The 17,777-nt window shown below is 33.2% G+C and overlaps 1 protein-coding gene across 15 annotated transcripts in view; it reads left to right on the top strand.

Annotated features, from left to right (window-relative positions):
* The window catches only part of LOC122714140, an 86,119-nt gene that overhangs the window by 22,827 nt on the left and 45,515 nt on the right, over positions 1 to 17,777 (top strand). For 4 of the 15 annotated variants that reach the window (XR_006346587.1, XM_043935304.1, XM_043935212.1 and 1 more), the window contains exon 1: positions 3,947 to 7,519. The exons of 1 other annotated variant lie outside the window; for it this stretch is intronic. Coding sequence is in view for 8 of the 14 variants with exons in the window: in XM_043935304.1 (XP_043791239.1) it covers positions 7,310 to 7,519 (210 nt within the window). In the remaining 6 variants the exon portion in view is untranslated. Of the gene's footprint in view, positions 1 to 3,905; positions 3,924 to 3,945; positions 7,520 to 17,777 lie in introns of those variants that run through there. 10 more of the 15 variants (XR_006346591.1, XR_006346589.1, XM_043935272.1 and 7 more) reach the window with 7 other exon arrangements.

Raw genomic sequence — 17,777 nt, 5'->3', positions numbered from 1 at the left:
TCTCTCTCTCTCTCTCTCTCTCTCTCTCTCTCTCTCTCTCTCTCTCTCTCTCTCTCTCTGTTTCAAGCGATTAAATAGAAATGATGATCGGGGTAGTGTACGATGGGTAGTGTTTAATCCGTTAGTTGGAAATCTAGACGTAACGAATGACGAATCGATGCAAAATTAAAACAAGACAGATTCATTTATGTGTTATATATTTTTATATCGTTAATTGTTAATTAATTACGTTAATTATATATCGGTCACGATTTTCTTAATTGGTAAATAATTTATTATTTACCAAGAGATGAGAGATTATCTTGATTGAAATTTAAATTCAAACTTTGATTCGAAATGGTTGAATCGTCTCGTGTTTGATGCAAGACGAAGATGTAACTAGATTGCGTATAATATTTCAACCGTGAACTATATGCTACGAGCACCTTGACAGAGCCAAGGGAAAATAGTACGTGTGTTTCTGTTACGGTAATAGATACGTACTTGTGCCCGTTTACGCTGATACTATATTTGGAATCGGTTAGACGAATTCCTAAATACGCGAGCATTCCGCTCGAAAGTTTCTCTGGAACGTCCCCACGCGACTATAATGCGCGCGCACACGCACACACTCTTCTCGCACACTTTTAAATTCGTCGCCCGATTTATAGTACCGCAACTTTCTATTATTACGTTTATAACTCGGTGTTGCCGTATTGTTCACACGATTCTAACTCTTGAATCCATATTTTGTCATCATCAGACACGTGTATATTTTCCAACGTGTATTATTGTCCGGTAAAAATTAATCAAACGACGGAGATAAAAATGGGAAAATTAAAAAATTACGTTAAAAAGGAAGAAAAAAAAATTTAGAAACTATACGTACGTTCAAACGTCATCGATCCACCGCTAAAAGCGATTGTGGCCAACCATTAGAAGCCAGTATCCCGTATAAACGCGGATGTCCCGCGGCAAGAGGTGATTATTACCTAAATTCGGTCCGCGGATCGATCGAACCAGTGCTCTCTAACCGTTCGTTACAAACGTATTCAAGAAACCGTCCGTCGACGACGATTCTCGTCTTGAGTGTCCCTTTCCGCGAAACGAGTCGCTTAAGAAACGAGCGAAGTAAGGAAAGGGAAAAAAGAAAAAAAAGAAAAAAGAAAGAAAGAAAAAAGAAAAAAACGAGGTTTCTATGGCGGTGGCTAGATTTAATGTAAAAAGAGAATACGGGTCAAGCTTTTTTTTTTATAGCGACAAGGGCAATCCCGCGATAATGCAGCACGATTCTTTCTCTCTGTGTTTGTCTCTCTTTCTCCCTTTGGGATTCTCGGTGTGTATAGAAGGAGAGAGGATTCATTGAAAACACACGTATTTTTTTTATCCGCAATTGGCCCAGCAGGAATCTCACCTTGAATCGTGCGCGTTCTCTAATCATGCGTTTTCAATGTTAGGTTATGTTTACACTGATATGCATTTGAATATCGTAAAATAATTTTAATAATTTCAAATAATTTTCTGGAATATTTAAGCGATAACTTGGAAGTTTTTTGTTGAAGGTATTTTCTTTCTTTCTTTCTTTCTTTTTTTCGCGAGCTCGAATTTCATGATTTCGATGTTCTACGCAGACAGTCCGCAGACTTCGAATTCGTTCGGATTGACTCGGCAAAAATCGGATACGTTCGGTTCGTGATTCTATTATTAAAGGTAACAGATCGAGATCGTTTAATTAATGTTGAGCCGAAATTGAGCTATTCTTACCGATCTTACCCGAATTTTTCCGATTTTCGGAAACTCGGATTCTCGATATTAGGAATCATTTCGCACATCTGTTGCGATCTGTTTTGTCGATTTTTACGTTTCGAGCTTTTTTTTTTTTTACTTATAAGAACAAATTATTATATCTATATAAATGAACTACCTATTTTCGATAAAATATTCTTCTATAACATTTCTAAAATTTTTTATATTCTTCTTTTGCAATCTTTTTCTTTCAAAATAATGATTATTTTGATTGTATGGTGCATTGGAGTAGAAGTTTCTTTGTTGAAATTTAATAGGAATATGGGAAATTTCATAGGAATATAGGGAATGCGAAAACATGGTAAACTGCGCGAATAGAGATGTTATTCTAAAGGAATGAAATTTTGTTGCTTTTGAACTTAGAAGGGAAGGGAGAAACCTGTATTTTTCATCTTTTGTTTATCCTAAAATTTGATCTATTTTCCTCGCATATATTTTTTAATTATTGATAGATCAAATTTATGATTCTTTATGATTCTTTATGATTCTTTATGCGAGAAAATATTTTTAAATATAATATAAATATAAATAGTATACACATACTAATCTTTTATTTTCCATTTTATAAGGAAAGAATTATATTCATTTGTAATTCTCTTTCTTTTATTCGAATAACTAAATTTTAGTTACACGTAGTGTAAAATTAAAGAACGCGTTTTTATCGTTATTCCCTCGAATAAAGCCTGTGTTGTTTCATCGAACAAAGATGAGTGCATCCGCGTTTTTGATAGTGTGAATACGTTATCTGGCGAATCGCATACGTAGAACCGGAAACGTTTATCGATTTTTCATCTAGCCATTTCTGGTATCGGTGTAAAATGCAGAGATAGGCCGACACATCACTCTATATTCAACGATCATATTCGTCAAGAAACATTTTTCGCATAAAGCGTATAAATCAATAGCTTTATTCTTATTCTTTTGTTTTGTTTTTTTTTCTTCTTTTGTTGTTTTTTTTTCTTCTTTATTTTTATTCCAAACGAAAACAATTTTGTTCGTATGATAAATGAAAAAAAAAAACCGTCGTATTTGCGTATTTATTTTCAAACGAAAATCGTTCGTTTTTTATCGCATTTGAAGCATTAAACATGTTTTGATCGTTTTTGCATAACATTTCAAAGGGAAGGCAAGTTGAAAGGAATTTCTAGTGATACATCAACTTTGCGTGTTTTACGATCCAACGTGATCTCTAAATGGAGATCATAAAAAAAAAAATATAAATTTTACATTGATAGTTACTTTCGAAGATTTTTTTTTCGAAGGGTTTTTTTTTAAATTTAGCAATATGTATAAATCTAATAATATGTAAATGTGTGACAATTTATTGTTATACAATGAAAAATTTTACGTGCAAAAATAAATTTGAAAATATATAAATTTTTTCACTTGAAAAGAAACTCTTCTCTCCATGATTCTTTTCGGGAGAATCGGAAAGAAGATAGAAAATATTAACCTAGGTCACGTCGTGATTATTAACATTCCGAGGTATCGAAAAATTCTTTCAAATCTGCCGCATAATCTAAAATTTATTCGAATTTATTTTCATAAATCTGCGAATTTACAGTTTCGAAATGACCCGTGTCAACTATCAAAAGTTCAATTTATGTCTCGACCTCAGCCTCCGACCTATAACCCCCCTACTGCAACAGAACTTCCGTTCGAGGAACGGCCCACCAACAAAAGACCTCCATATTGCCGTGATGTTCCGTGAACGAAATCAGTAAGAGATCGATATAAACGAGACTATCCTTTGTACGCATCTTGCGACCGCGAAATTTCTTGGCCGCACTGCGTTCGCGAGAGGGTGGCGCATACTCGTATGACGTGTGTGTGTAAATACGTGGCGGCTACGTTGGCCGCGGCCGGCGCGTACGCGCGACGAAAAGAGGGAGGGATCCGTTATTGATCTTCTCTCGTCGCGTACGAGCGGTTTCCCTTTCTCTTTCTCTCTCTATTTCCCGAACAGGGAAACGTATCGGAGCAGGGTCGGCCGAGCGATCGCGATGGTCGACGACAGCCACTCGCGACGAGAGCTCGACGCGTATTGAGAGAGGCAACTCTTCTCTCGCATTGCCTGTTCGGAACGAGCGTTGCGCGGTTCGGGCAGCCTGACCGGGAAGCGTGGCCAGGCAACGGAGGTAGCCGAGACGCGGCGAAGATAGCCGAGCGCGGCCGAGCTCGAACGTCGGCCGAGCGTTCGTCGTTCGAAGCTAGTGGCTCAGTGCATGCACAGCGGCCGGCCGGCGTGCATAGTCGGTGATAACGGCAGTGCGCTTCCGGCCCCTTTACTCTCTCTTTTTCCTTTGGGGGATATTCCTCTTTCTTTCTCTCTTTTTTTTTTTATTGCCACACTTGCTTCGTACGAAAACGTGTACGACGCAACAAGCATTAAGAGAGGCACCCTCGTGCTCGAGCCGACGTAGCCACCGGGCCTCGGGGCCCGGGGGCCAACCCGTAACACGCGGTTATGGAGCTCCTAGGCTCGTCCCGGTGCGGAAGCAGCTACGATATCTGTGCGCGGGCGTTACCCCGTCGTTCTTCTCTCGCGTACTAGTTGTATAGAAACTCCGCCGCGGCGACAACCAGGCCCTCCACACTCCGCTAAAGGTACCGCATCCAGGATATCGTTACTCGCGTTTCTCTTCTACGATGGACACCTCTTATCTCTCTTACGTGGTGCTCATCGACAATGGGATTTTCTGAGACTTTATACAAAAGACTTTGAAATCGGGTTGTAATCAATTAGAAGAGGAGTTACCGACGTTGTTCCATCTTTCCTTTATTTTCGGGTGATATTTCAGAGTGGGTGCATTTATACTATTTTAAAAACAATTATCGTGTTTCTCAAATCATCGTACACAATGATAAATAAGCGATCACGATCATTGATCGAATGTTAATCCGCTAAATTTTTCTCGAGTTGAAATCTCGTGAAAAGTGTTTCTTCGCAATGACACCCGTTCCCTTCCATTTCACCGCGAGATTTGATCGTAAACGACGAGACGATAGGAAACACGGAAACGAACACACGCAATCATGGTCCTCCCTTTTCTCTCCTCCTTGCTCACTCTTTTTCTCGTCTTTTTCACCATTTTTCTCGTGGCTCGTACACTCTTTGAAAGCGCACTCTCGCCACGCGGTTATAATTGCCGCTCCGTAAGCTGAAAAAAGAAAAAAAAGAAGAAGTCTCGGTGAAAAATCGAGGTCGAAGGGAACAAAGAGAATGGCCTTTGTTCTTGCCCATTTTTATTTCTCTTCTCCCCGGGGAAGAGAAGAGAGAAATTCTTGCTCCGATATCTTATCGAAAAAAAGGGGAAGGATCTCGTTGTTTACCTGACGTATCAGACGCCTCCGTGCCATTAGCAACGACGATTTACGGAAGAAAATCGACAATGTGGCTGCCACGATTCCAGATTTATAGAGATTTCGAGACGTGTCAACCACGTGCTCGACGTTCATCTCGATGCTTTTTTTTTTTGAAAGTTCGACTCGAGTTGATACAATTTAAAGATTGTAAATCTAGTTCTCTTTTAATATGATATGCAATTTTTGTAGATCAATGATTCAAGAAACAATGTTGTCATTAACAGAAGTGCTTGGAGAAAAAAATTTAAGAATTTTAACGCGATTGAATTGGATCAGGATGATTCAGGATATATTGTTGTTCTCATTGTATAACTCTTCGAAAGAACTTTTAATTATTAAATCAGAAAATCGAATGAGGATATTATAAATGATTTTTCAGAAAAGATTAATGTGAAAAGATTTCCTAAAAGGATTCAAGAATCGATATTGTCAATATGATTTGTATTTAAAAAAACGATAAGAATTCTTGGTTAAACTCATCTCGAAGAAAGTATCAAAATATAATTTCTTGAAAAATACTTAACGCGTTTTAATAATTGCATTGTATCGTAACATTGTTTTGACTAGCGTTGTTGACAGAATCTTTTCGGCGCTAAATATGAACGAAAAAGTGAAAACGGAATGCTCGATTCTGCAAAAAATTATCTTCGTTTGATCAATAAATTCTTAACATTTGCGTACACATATCCATGGGCCGTCGGCGATCCACGAAACGCGTTAAAATTCAAAAAGCCGTGTTCCCACGTGACACACGCCACTAAGAGACCTCTCAGGAATCGAAATTAACGCCTGCCTCGCCCTCATGAATAAAAATCGTTGGTTAAACGTTGTCCTGGGCAATTATTATTATTATTATTTTTTTTTTTCTTAAATTCTTTTTCCACGTCCAATACTCGACAAATAAAGACGAAACAATCGAATCATTTACGATTATTAAATTTCAAGAAATAACAGCCAATCCAAAATTTACATAACCGATATATTATCTCTTATTCGTAGAACACTATCAGAAAGTACAATAAAATTGATACAAAATTTCTACGATACATTTCTTCCTCTCTCTAACCTCAACCCAATCTAAATCTAAAAACTACGCACAGTGCGCTAAGAATTCCAAAATGATAAACAATTATTTTCAATATTTTATATATCCCTAAATTTAAAACCGTTATAATTTTTCTTCGTTCATCGAATATTAAAAAAAAAAAATACAAGAAAAGTTCGGTGGCGCCTCGAAGTTTAACCAAAACCTCACCCTCGTGCATATGTACGCGTATGTGCATGTATGTAATCGGTTTCAGTGACCTCAGTGTGTGCTCCTTCTGGTCATATCCCAGTTCTTCGTCCTAGGACCACGGTTGGATCCTATCTTGCTCGTAACTTGACGGCAATCGATAGTTCCCTTCGAAAGAGAGAGAGAGAGAGAGAGAAAGAGAGAGAGCCAGAGCTCCTCCCTCTCGAGTTCCGTGTAGACCCGTTTTCGACGTACTTTCCTGGTGGGTGCAGGTGATATGCGGTACCAGTGGCTCGCGTTTGGAAGGGACGATCGCTTGAACGGTGTGCCCGACACGGAATCGATCGCGTTGCAACCCGGCCAACCCGCCGATCTTCGATGATCCCAGGATGATGACGATGACGATCGTGTTGGGGTACGCGTCCGGAACGAGAGGTTCGATCGCGAGAGATACATACGAAACAGCTGGTTGGAGATCAGGTAGAATAGGACGATAGACTTCGATTCCTCCCGGGATTTGAATCGTGGGAGGAAGACGAGGACACGTGGCGATTATCAAATCATCGTGAAACAAGAGAGGAAGAGAAATTCGACGAGACGATATTTGAGAAAAATATACGCGTGATATACACATCCGGATGAAACTCTCGCGGAGCGAGCCGGAAGAGAAAAAAGAAGAAAGGGAGAGGGGGGGGGAAGGGAAGGGAAGGGGGGAGAAAAGAAATATCGAATTTACTTTACGCAAGCCGCTGAAATAATTATTAGCAAGAAAGGGGGAAAAGAAGAGAAGGAGGGTGGAAGAGGACGGAGAAAGCAGGAAAGCTGGCGTCCCAATCGCGCGAGGGCAGCTCGCGCGGGACTCGGACCCGTCGACGGACCACCACCAATGGCGGCTCGTTGTCAAGTCGAGGTAGCGCCACGGGGATGCAATGCGGCCTGTGCGCCGTGGTCGCTGGCCTCTTCAGGCGAGCGATGTGCATCGCGGGCAGCAGACGCGGCTCCGGCGAGTCTTGCTACCAGGAGATCACCCCGGAGACCCAGACGCGGCGACACTCGCAACTAGCGCCCATCGAAACCGGGCTGAAGGCTGCCGAGATAGCGGAACACGTTAAAGAGGCTGTTGAGACGCAGGAGGTGAGACTAATTTATCGCCCATCTATACGTACGTACACGCGGGGGCGGGAAGGGAACTGGACTGTGTTTACGTGCGCGTTTACGCGGAGCTTTGCTTCGCTCTCTGCCCGCCAGATGTCGCGCCCGAGTTCCGAGTCTCGCGAGTTTAAGCCTTACGTATTCGTGTATGAAGAGAATTGCACAGAGGTTTGTGAATTGTTCGGTCTTAATTGGGACCGTTCTATGATTTTTATGTGTGATCAAAGGTGAGAAGGGTGAGTCTAATATCGCAAATGCCTCGTATAATATTTGTATTTGGGATAACGAGTTGTAGAGGTTAGGTTACGAAATCGATAAATCCATAAATATTGCATCCACTTTGCTACCGATTGTTACATTGGTAAATATTGTTTCGCTTTCGAAACCGTCAAAGTGATTTTAAATGGAATCGATGAAAGGTGTTGGAACGATTCTCTCTGGTCGATCAAAGACGTTTCTCAAAGGGAATTGGAGAAACAAGGGCAACAATGATAGAATCGCGGTATTAATGCAGAGGTATAATTCAAAGAGGATAGGAGAGCCTCGAATGGAGATTAGCTTGCTAATCAAATTTTTATAAATCCAGTCCAGTTTCTCTTCGATAGCGCCTCTATATTCCCCCTATATTTGCTCCTCCTTCTCGCGATTGTTTCGCGTGGTTATTTGCATTGATTGGTTAATAATCGTATCGACATAATGCAAGAGGATAATGATGATGAGTTACGATCGTACGATTTTTCCATCTTTCTTTCCGATAGGAGAGAAATTTAAATTAAAAAAAAAAATATGAGATAACGAATGAATACTATTTCTTATTTTAATCTCTCTGCTCGCGTTTCGTTCCGGCATAAAAGATTAATTATACATTTGATCAATTTTCCGAATTAAAAATTCTGAATTTACAATTGAATTAAAATCGTGCTTGCTTAGCGACCGATGCAACTGTGAAATCGGTTCAATGACACGTGTAATGAGATTTCTATACATAGTTATACTTTCGAGGTAATTTAACAATATTTTGTTTAATTGCGAACAATATTTATCCACGTTGATGATAAATTTAATGAAAAATTTAATCATAGAACGCAGATATATAAACGAGTTAAGCGTCATTAAATTATTTAGAAAAAAAAAAGTTAATGAATTGATTCCATTTTCTTTCGAAACGAAAACTTTTCTTTTTTTTCATATAATTTACATTATCGATCATATATATTTTTCTTCTCGCATAGAACGTCTCACTTTTTCTAATTTTAATAATATAATCTCATCTCTCGATTATTTTTATTTTCTAAGATAATAAAATTCTAATTTATCTTTTACAATTAGCCATCCAAAAACTTTTTTGTGTACCTGAATTTATCAAACTTTATACATTTCTGATTTATCACCAACAAGGATGATTCATCATCTAAAATTTAAAATATAAAAGATATTTCGAATTCCTGCAAATACCCTGTAATACGAAGCACAATTTTTCCTTTCGTTCGTGGTTAACAGATATTCTTTTTTCTCAATTAAAAAAATTTTCGAGAAATTCGATCGAAGTATCTAAGTGTCTATATCAGCACGTATGTAATTTTAACGGCACGAGTAAATGCGATGACTAAAATGTCAAGGATCTGGAAGTACTTCAAAATCATCAATATTTTATGTGCCGTATAAAGTTTCTATTTCATTGGCTATTTTGAATCGTCAACATCCCTCCCTCCGCATATTAAGCGTATCTTTAAATCCAAATCGAGACGGCATCGTATCGTACACTTTATTTTGTAAATTTGTAACCCCTTGCCAATTCGATTCTGGCTCGGGTCTCGACGTCAGGATTCCGCGTTTCGTTTAAGAACCGCCCTAGATGCAATCATTTAACCTCGTCCTCTTCCTCTTTTTCCCCCTGTCGCTGTCTCAATTCCCTCTATTACCGCGAGAAATTCTCTCTTCTCCCTCTAAATTCCTCGTTTTATATGTTCAAATCGTCGGATAGAGATTGTGGAAATTAGATTACGCGCTCTATTCTTCAATTCTTTCCAAATCCAATATGATATATACATTTTAAAAAACCAATTTTTTAAACCAAAAATTTTTCCATGGTGTAATGATATCCTAGTCTCTTTTTTTTTTTAATTCTTGCATGGATAATTAATTAATTTTAAAAAAAAGTATTTGTAAAAAAAAATGGGGAGGGAAGGGAGGAAGAGAATCGAGGAAAGTTTCTTTTTGAAGCGTCCTAAATTTTATCAATGAATTTTATCAATGTTTAAATCTCATCTTCTCAGGAACGTGAGGCGAGTAATCATGTTATAATTGCCACGTGCTGGTCAATGTGCGTGCGTCATATCAATCCATGACCAGTCGCAAGCTAGTCGCATAAAGAGTTAATTTAAGACCTCCCTATATCATAGAGGCCACTGCACTTTATACGGTCCCTTGGACTGACCTTTCAGACCCTTATCTTCTCATATCATATACAATAAACGAGAAAAAATACAGAAATCTCATTTGGATTCGAAGGTGCAATGTCCGAACTTAGGATTATCTTTCACCAAAATCTAATAAATTATTAAAAACATGATTAATATCTCGATGTATTATCTTGTACATCTTTTTATTCGATATTCATCTTCGAATGAAAAAACACGTTCATTCCAATCTCAAGTATTCAAATTTCAATCATCCATATCGACAAAAGTATCGTTTCAATATTATTATCAATTCGACTTATGAAGATGACGTCCAATTGATTTTGTTACGTTATATGTATTTATACCTTTAACGCAAACATCAAACATTCAAATTTCAGTCACTAGCAGCATAGCAATTACTTCCATATCGTGCTCGTATAATACGAAGTTTCTGTCAATTTGGTTAATCAAACACGTGAACAATAACATGCAAACGATTTTCTTACGTTACACCCATAATGTCTATAATTTATCTCAAATATTATCGCAACACCATTCCCATACGATATTTCTGTCAATTCGTTCAGCTAAACATTTGAACGACACGCACTACGACGCTCAACGATTCTCTTACAACGTTGCAACGTCTATGTTCGAAATCACGATATATAATGGTCTTTTAACATAATCACTCGCGTGCCACGATGCTTGTCCTCCCCACTCTTACGTCATGACCAGTCGAGTACGCCTCCTCTACACGGGTGAGTTTACGTCGAGCGTGTAAATCGAGCCTTTCCTTTCTTTTTCCCATTCGCACCTTATACCGTTTACACCTCTGCGTAGCAGAGTTTACACCCCAGCGAGTCTAGGTCAGGAACAACGATGACGACAGCTACCAACGTTTGACCTTAAAGTCTAATTTTAAAATTCTCACCGGATAGGAGAGGATGAGAGAAAGGGAGAGAAGTACATAAGAGATGCAACACGAGGCACTCAATATGAAACACAACAAACATTATCGCACTTATCGACGCGACCAATATCGGCCGTACCGACCGAGATTCGAGATTTTTTCATTCGATAACGAAAATCGAGGCGGTGAAGCGTGGCGATGGATCTGTTCGTTATATCTGAAAAACTATTATTGTTTGAGATTGATAACAGGTGTGGACAATTTAAAAAAAGTGAATTTACATGAAAAAAATATGTATTTCGAAAATATACAGTACAAAACTTCAATTTCGAATATAGAAAAAAAAAAAAAANNNAAAAAAAAAAAATTATCGTGAAATTGATTATGAGGAAAAAAATTATTTTTTTTTATTTATTTGGTTCGTAATAAGAGAACTTGATATTAATTTGTATTTCTTATAAGATTTTATAATAAATTAAAAATATGTTCATTTAATTTTTTTTATTTTCAAGCTAAACATATTATAGTATCAAAAATAATTCTGGATAGCAATAAGTCTTCGTAGAGTCATCAAGATTACTGCATGAAATAGTAGAGACTAAATTAAAATATACTGCTACTAGATATACTTCATCACATTGCTTTATCACTGTGACAGGACTACTTAAGATTTTTACTGCTACTACTCAGACTACTACTTTTTATCCTATCTGACTTTTTATCAACAAAACACAAGTTCATTTTACGAATGTTGTCTACAACTTTCTCTTATATTAAAAGTCATAAAATCGATCAGACGTCAAAATTTAGCTATTTAGCCGTCTAAAGATTCGAGACTTGGAACTTCAGCTACTGTATCTGATGAAACATAGTATTCTCTTCATAGTGATATAGCGAAGACAAAATTAGTCTGACCTCAAAGTTTAACTTGGGGCGTATGGGCGTGTGAATTGGTGGAAACTTCACTGCCAAAGTTGTGTGAAGTATGTACGAACTTAGTAAATTCAACAAAGTAGTTACTCTTTCACTGTATAACATTTCTTTGTTTGAAAATCATAGTATATGTTGGTTTTGCTGATATATTTTTGAATATACTTTCTTCTATAATAATTTTTCTTGAAGAAGACGATATAAAGTATCTTAGCTGCTACTAATAACAAGAATATGAAATTAATCGAGCATTAAAATTTAATTATCCATGGTTTTTAAGTTTTTAGGCATGCAAGAAAAAACTTCTTTAAATAAGAAGATAAAGCTTAAAGATATTAATAGTTCAATAGAAATGTGTAAAAAAGAATTAGGATTTTATAAAATAAATAAACTTTTAATATTATCTAACCAGAAAATTTATGATCTACTTTATGAGATAAAGTCTCTTGAAAAAAAAAAAAACCAAAAATTTCTTTAGCTTTAATGAATAATTCCTCTATCATTACACATTTCTATTCTTATACATATCTGTTTAATGAAAATTTGATGAAAATTGATTTCAATAATTATCGTGAAAAAAAGAACAAGTAGAAAGAAGCAAAAACGTTGAAATATTTATATACATTTTTATTTCATACTTTACCTCGAAGTATAATACATACAAAAATCTTTGCAAAGACCATTATAGTCTTGCAAGTTTGTTCAGAATGTTATTAAACTTTCGAAAAATTTATTTCTCTCGTGATTCTTCTATTTCATATAACTTTTGACGTGTCTATTTGAATCGAAAAATTGCTGAAAGTGTAAATTTAATTTTCAGATGTTTGAAAAGAATGAGTTAAATGTTAACTCACCTCTTGAAGATGTTAACTCACTTCTCGTATATACATATAGTCTTTTACAATTTTATATTTGTATATTTTTCTCAACAAAATTTGCTTGAAACTGAGGAGCACAAAGTATTCCTTGTTAGATATCAGAAAGAATTATAATAAGATAAAATAAAATTATTCCTTATCTTAGTATATGATAAGAGATAGAATTATCGTGCTATCAAATTTTATTTAAATCATTAAGAACCATGAAGAATTTCTTGTTACACGTTCCTATAAACCAGATTATACTTGTATAAATGGAATATTGTCATATATATTATCATTAGATAATAGATAAGTTGGTAGACAGATATGATAATAGATAATAGATATTCCGAGTGGGTAGTTTTGATATAGATAAGGATTTTTTTTAAGAAATCCCTCGATGTAAATTTTCCTGATAGCAAATATAGATTAGCCATTATAGTCTTTAACCTCTTTCCAGAGATGGATGTCTTCATTTAATTGTGCATAATGTAAGGATACAAAGATATTCGTGTCCAGTACAATTGATATACCGAGTTGGTAAAATTAATGTCTGTGTCAGCACTTCTGGCATATTTCAAGTACAAAGGGTTAATCTACAACTAGCTTTTCGTAAGAGAGATATGTGTATGTAGATGAGTTCATAGTCGTGAAATCGATAGCGTACATTTAACCTTTTCCCTGCATAAGAAATGAAAATTTGTATTCAATTATTGAACGGTTGTTTCGAGAAATCATAAAATTTTCGCGATGACATTTGACAATAAAAGAAACAAAAATCTTTGAAAAATTGAAAAAATTTACAATGTAAATAGTATAACATAAATATTCTTGAATTTTTTCGAAAAATCAGACAATATAAATAATTCAACAGTTATTTCATGCTATTAAAGAAACTTCTATACATGTTAAAAATATACGTGTATCATAATTTATAAAAATGTGATATATTTTTATAAATTATGATACTAGGATTTCGTACAAATTCTGCTGTACAGAAAAAGTTTTTGATTAATGAATATTCTCATTCAAATATGTTCTATGAAATGTACTTTATGCGAAATATCTAAAGATGATTACGATTTATAATAGAAATGGATAATAATGTATATTCAAGATTATATATGATAAAAATTTAACATGTTGAATTATTTGAGGTATTTAGCTAAACTTGTTGAATAATAAGATTTATAGGTGATCGAATATTATTCCGAAATTGAATTTTAATCAAAAATTAAAATTTTAAAGTATTTAACTCTTTCGAGTTTGATTTTTCTTTAAATATGATAATATGAATAATAACTTAAAGAAAAAAATAGATTCTACCTATCTAGTTTTCAAAATGGAATAACTTATTTATAATAAAATCTTATATATCAATAGCTTTTATGTTAATCATGTTCAGAAAATTAGTCTTCATAAAAATTATCTTGGAATATTGATATATATTATTCCGAAAAGATTTTATTTTTTCAAAAGTAAATTATATTTAACATTGGAGAAAAAAAGAAAAAAATAGAGAAAGAATTTCATTTTGAACTTACAGATCAGTAATCATTTAGTAAATCCACATTTTAGATTCTAGGATAATAGAAATTAGGTTACAAGATGCACTTACAAGAAAGAACAGTTCAGTGAAATTGTCTTCCATGTGAAACTGCTCCAATGAGAAGTAAAAAGTATGAATTATATTCGATGTGGATCCCTCTGGTGTATATTCCACAAAAGAGATCGGTGTGTTCCAAAATCTTTCTTATAATTTCTAACGGATTTCGCTTTTACGAATCCTTTGAGTGGTGGCGCAAGTTTCCAATTAGTAGCAACGATACCTTGTTGTCATTGGTTGCGTATTCAACCAATGACGTCAAAGTAGACATGAAACGTTAAACTTGAACATTTATATATGGTGATAAATATAAAAGTAGAAATTGTATTCTATGTGAATTTCTCTAGTGTAATAATAAGAATTGTGTTTTATGTGAATATGTCTGGTGGCAAATGTAGGAGTAGAAATTGTGTTTCATATGAATTCCTTTGGTGACAAGTGTAGGAATGAAAATTGTGTTTTATATGACTTCTTCTAAACGACGAGTTTAGTGATAAAAAATTTTGTAAAAATTGTGTTCCAAATATTATTCGACCTTTAACAGTTTGAACCAGTTTCTTATAAAAAAAATTAAATAGTAAAGATTAAAAATTAAATAGTAAAGATTAACCAATTTTCAAGAATAAAATTTAATTCGATATCAAAGTGAAGAATGTGCTCGCCTATATCGATTGTTATTGTGTACTGACAATGTGATTTTCCTCATAAATCTTGATAATTAGCTATATAATAATGCTGCAAAATAGTTTGATCATTATTTCACGGAACACTTGATACAGGACAGTTAAGATTCGTATGCTTATAAACTACGCGAAACAAGTTTATAAAACGGGACGATAATACGGTTATCATAAATGCTTGACCTATCCTCGAAAATAATGCGATCTTCCTTCCATCTCGAACTTTCAACAAAAGGACAAGAATTCTTATAGAATAGACATGGTGAGAAAAATACAATTTTATCAAATATTTGATTTTAAGGCTATTTTTTTTTTCTTTTATGAAATATCTTTGTCTAAATATATTTTATAATTTTACTTTTATTACAAATCAATGTGCATATTCAGATTTTTTATTAACTTGGTTCATTATTAAGTGTATACAGAGCATTATTAAATATGTAAGATATTTTTAGAGGATTGATTACAGATACAAATATAATTATAGATTACAGATAAATATGAGAATAAACGAAATATAAGAATTTTTAGATCAAATTTTTATAAGATATAGGTTATAATATAGTTATAGATAGATTAAGAAAAAGACTTATTGTTAATTAAGTTCTTTTACTCAAAGTATCGTATAGTATATTATAGATTAGGTAACATAGGATATTAAGCGAGAAATGAAAATTTATGAAGTGTGGAATAGGTTAAGAAATAAAGAAGAAAGTTTGTGGAAACTCGTCTAGGAAATAAAAAAGAAAAATATGAGAATATTTAAAGCATTCTGTATATTTTTTAGTTTAGTTAGAAAATTAAATACATTCGTAAAAAATTTTTGATTAACTATAATCACGACAGAAATAGAAAAAACTAATAAAGATATCATATGTGTATTGTCTGTTATTACGATTCTGTTTGAGAAAACTGATAAAAAAAAAATAAAAAAGAGAGAAAAGAGGACAAAGATTGTCACGAAAAATTTTATTCCATTTTTCGAGATGACAGAAAATCTAGGCGGAACTTCACATTTCCGTGATGGACTAAAAAACAAAAATGAAACCTTATTTTATCTCGCTTAAGCTACCTTTTCATCGCAAGTGGAACATCATCCTTGAGAAATGTATGAAATGCTTTGTAGTTTCGTATTACAGAGGGCGTTAGTTATAACGGAATACATCATTTTTGAACCACTTGGAGTAATTTGATAAATAGTCTTTTATACAAAAAAATAATAGAAGACCAGATGTATAAAGACTTTAATTATAAAGTTCTTTTTGTATAATATAAAACTCTTTTTTTTGTTAATTAAATAATGATTACAGAATTTTATATTTTTAACTGAATTTTTTTTTAACTTTTTATATTTGATAATAAAAAATTCATTCATTAAAATTATAGAAATTTATTATAAATAAATATATATTATATTATATTATATTATAAATAATATAAAATATAAAATTTTATTTTAATATTTAATTAAAATAATAAATTTTTATTTTAATATTTACAATTTTGATGCATAGAGATCTTATTTATTTTATTATATTTACATACTGATACTTTAATCAGCAAAAACTTGGATTTTTAGATAAAAACTTTATTACGTAGAAACGAAATATTTGTAAAATAAATATAACTGATTGAGTTCTGATATTTTTTTAAATATTTTTTTTTATAGAATGAAATTCGATATTCAAATGATAAATATAAATAACTTTTAAAATTTTGTTTACTTTTTTCTGAATGTTATTTTTTGTTTATAGAAATTGATATTTCTTGATTTTTTATGACTGTTTTTATTTGCGTAATTATATAATAAAGTTACACATTTTATTTAATGTTTTATGAGATTTTTTATCATCATACATTATGAAAAATGAAATTATTTTTAGATTTTAGATTTATATTTAATAATCTTAGAATTTTCTATAACAATAAAAAACAAGAAATAAAAAAAATTATTTGCAATACAAATAGATACTATATAAATAAAAGAAATGAAACGAACAAATAGAAATTATTTACTAACACAAATCAAAATGATAAAATAAGAAATTCTTTCTTATCGCAAGATTTTTATCATCAAGAAACAATAGTGTTTTCCCATTTTTTTTTCATTCCTTTTAAGAAAAAAAGAGCTTGAAATTTTAATTTTTTTGAAATTTTTCGATATAAGTTTTTTCTTTATGCAAAAAAAAAAAAAAAAAGAAAACAGTCAAATATAATGAAAAATACTAGAAATATTTTTCAACTAAATTGGATTTGTTGAAGCCTTTGAAAAGTTTGAAACTTGAATCGTGCCAATGAAAAACTTTTTTCTTCCGATTTGATCGAACAAAAATTTCCATTTCTTCGTAAAGATAAAATAGATAGAAGAAAACTGAGCAAAGATTCTTATGAAAAAAATTTTTTTCGATGGTGAGAATTGTTAGATTGAATTTTCCAAAATTTGGTTATTGAAAAAATTACGAATTTAAAAATGTGATTAAAAACAATATATTAATCGAATCAAATGATTATTCAGATCTTATAAAATTTAAATTGAACATATCAAACTTAGAAAAATAAAAGAAAATTTAGAAAAAACGTAAAAATAATTTATAATACTTGAAAAAGCTCATTCGGAAAACTTAAAAAAGAACTTAAAAAATAAAATTAAAATAGAAATAGAAGACTTAAAAATTTTTTTAAAATTTTGAAAAATTTCAAATTTACCAAAACTATTATAAAAACTTTCTTACTTCAACTTTCTTGGTTCAAAATGGATATCGTGATTCGAAAAAAAGGCTAGAAAGCATTAATATAACGAAATTTCGCGCATCTATCTTGTTATCCGATTAACTAGACGGAGTTGCGTT

Source organism: Apis laboriosa, unplaced genomic scaffold (genome assembly GCF_014066325.1).
Source record: "Apis laboriosa isolate Shangri-la unplaced genomic scaffold, ASM1406632v1 scaffold112_cov148, whole genome shotgun sequence".
NCBI classification, from domain to species: domain Eukaryota; kingdom Metazoa; phylum Arthropoda; class Insecta; order Hymenoptera; family Apidae; genus Apis; species Apis laboriosa.
This window is presented reverse-complemented; position numbering and strand designations above follow the sequence as displayed.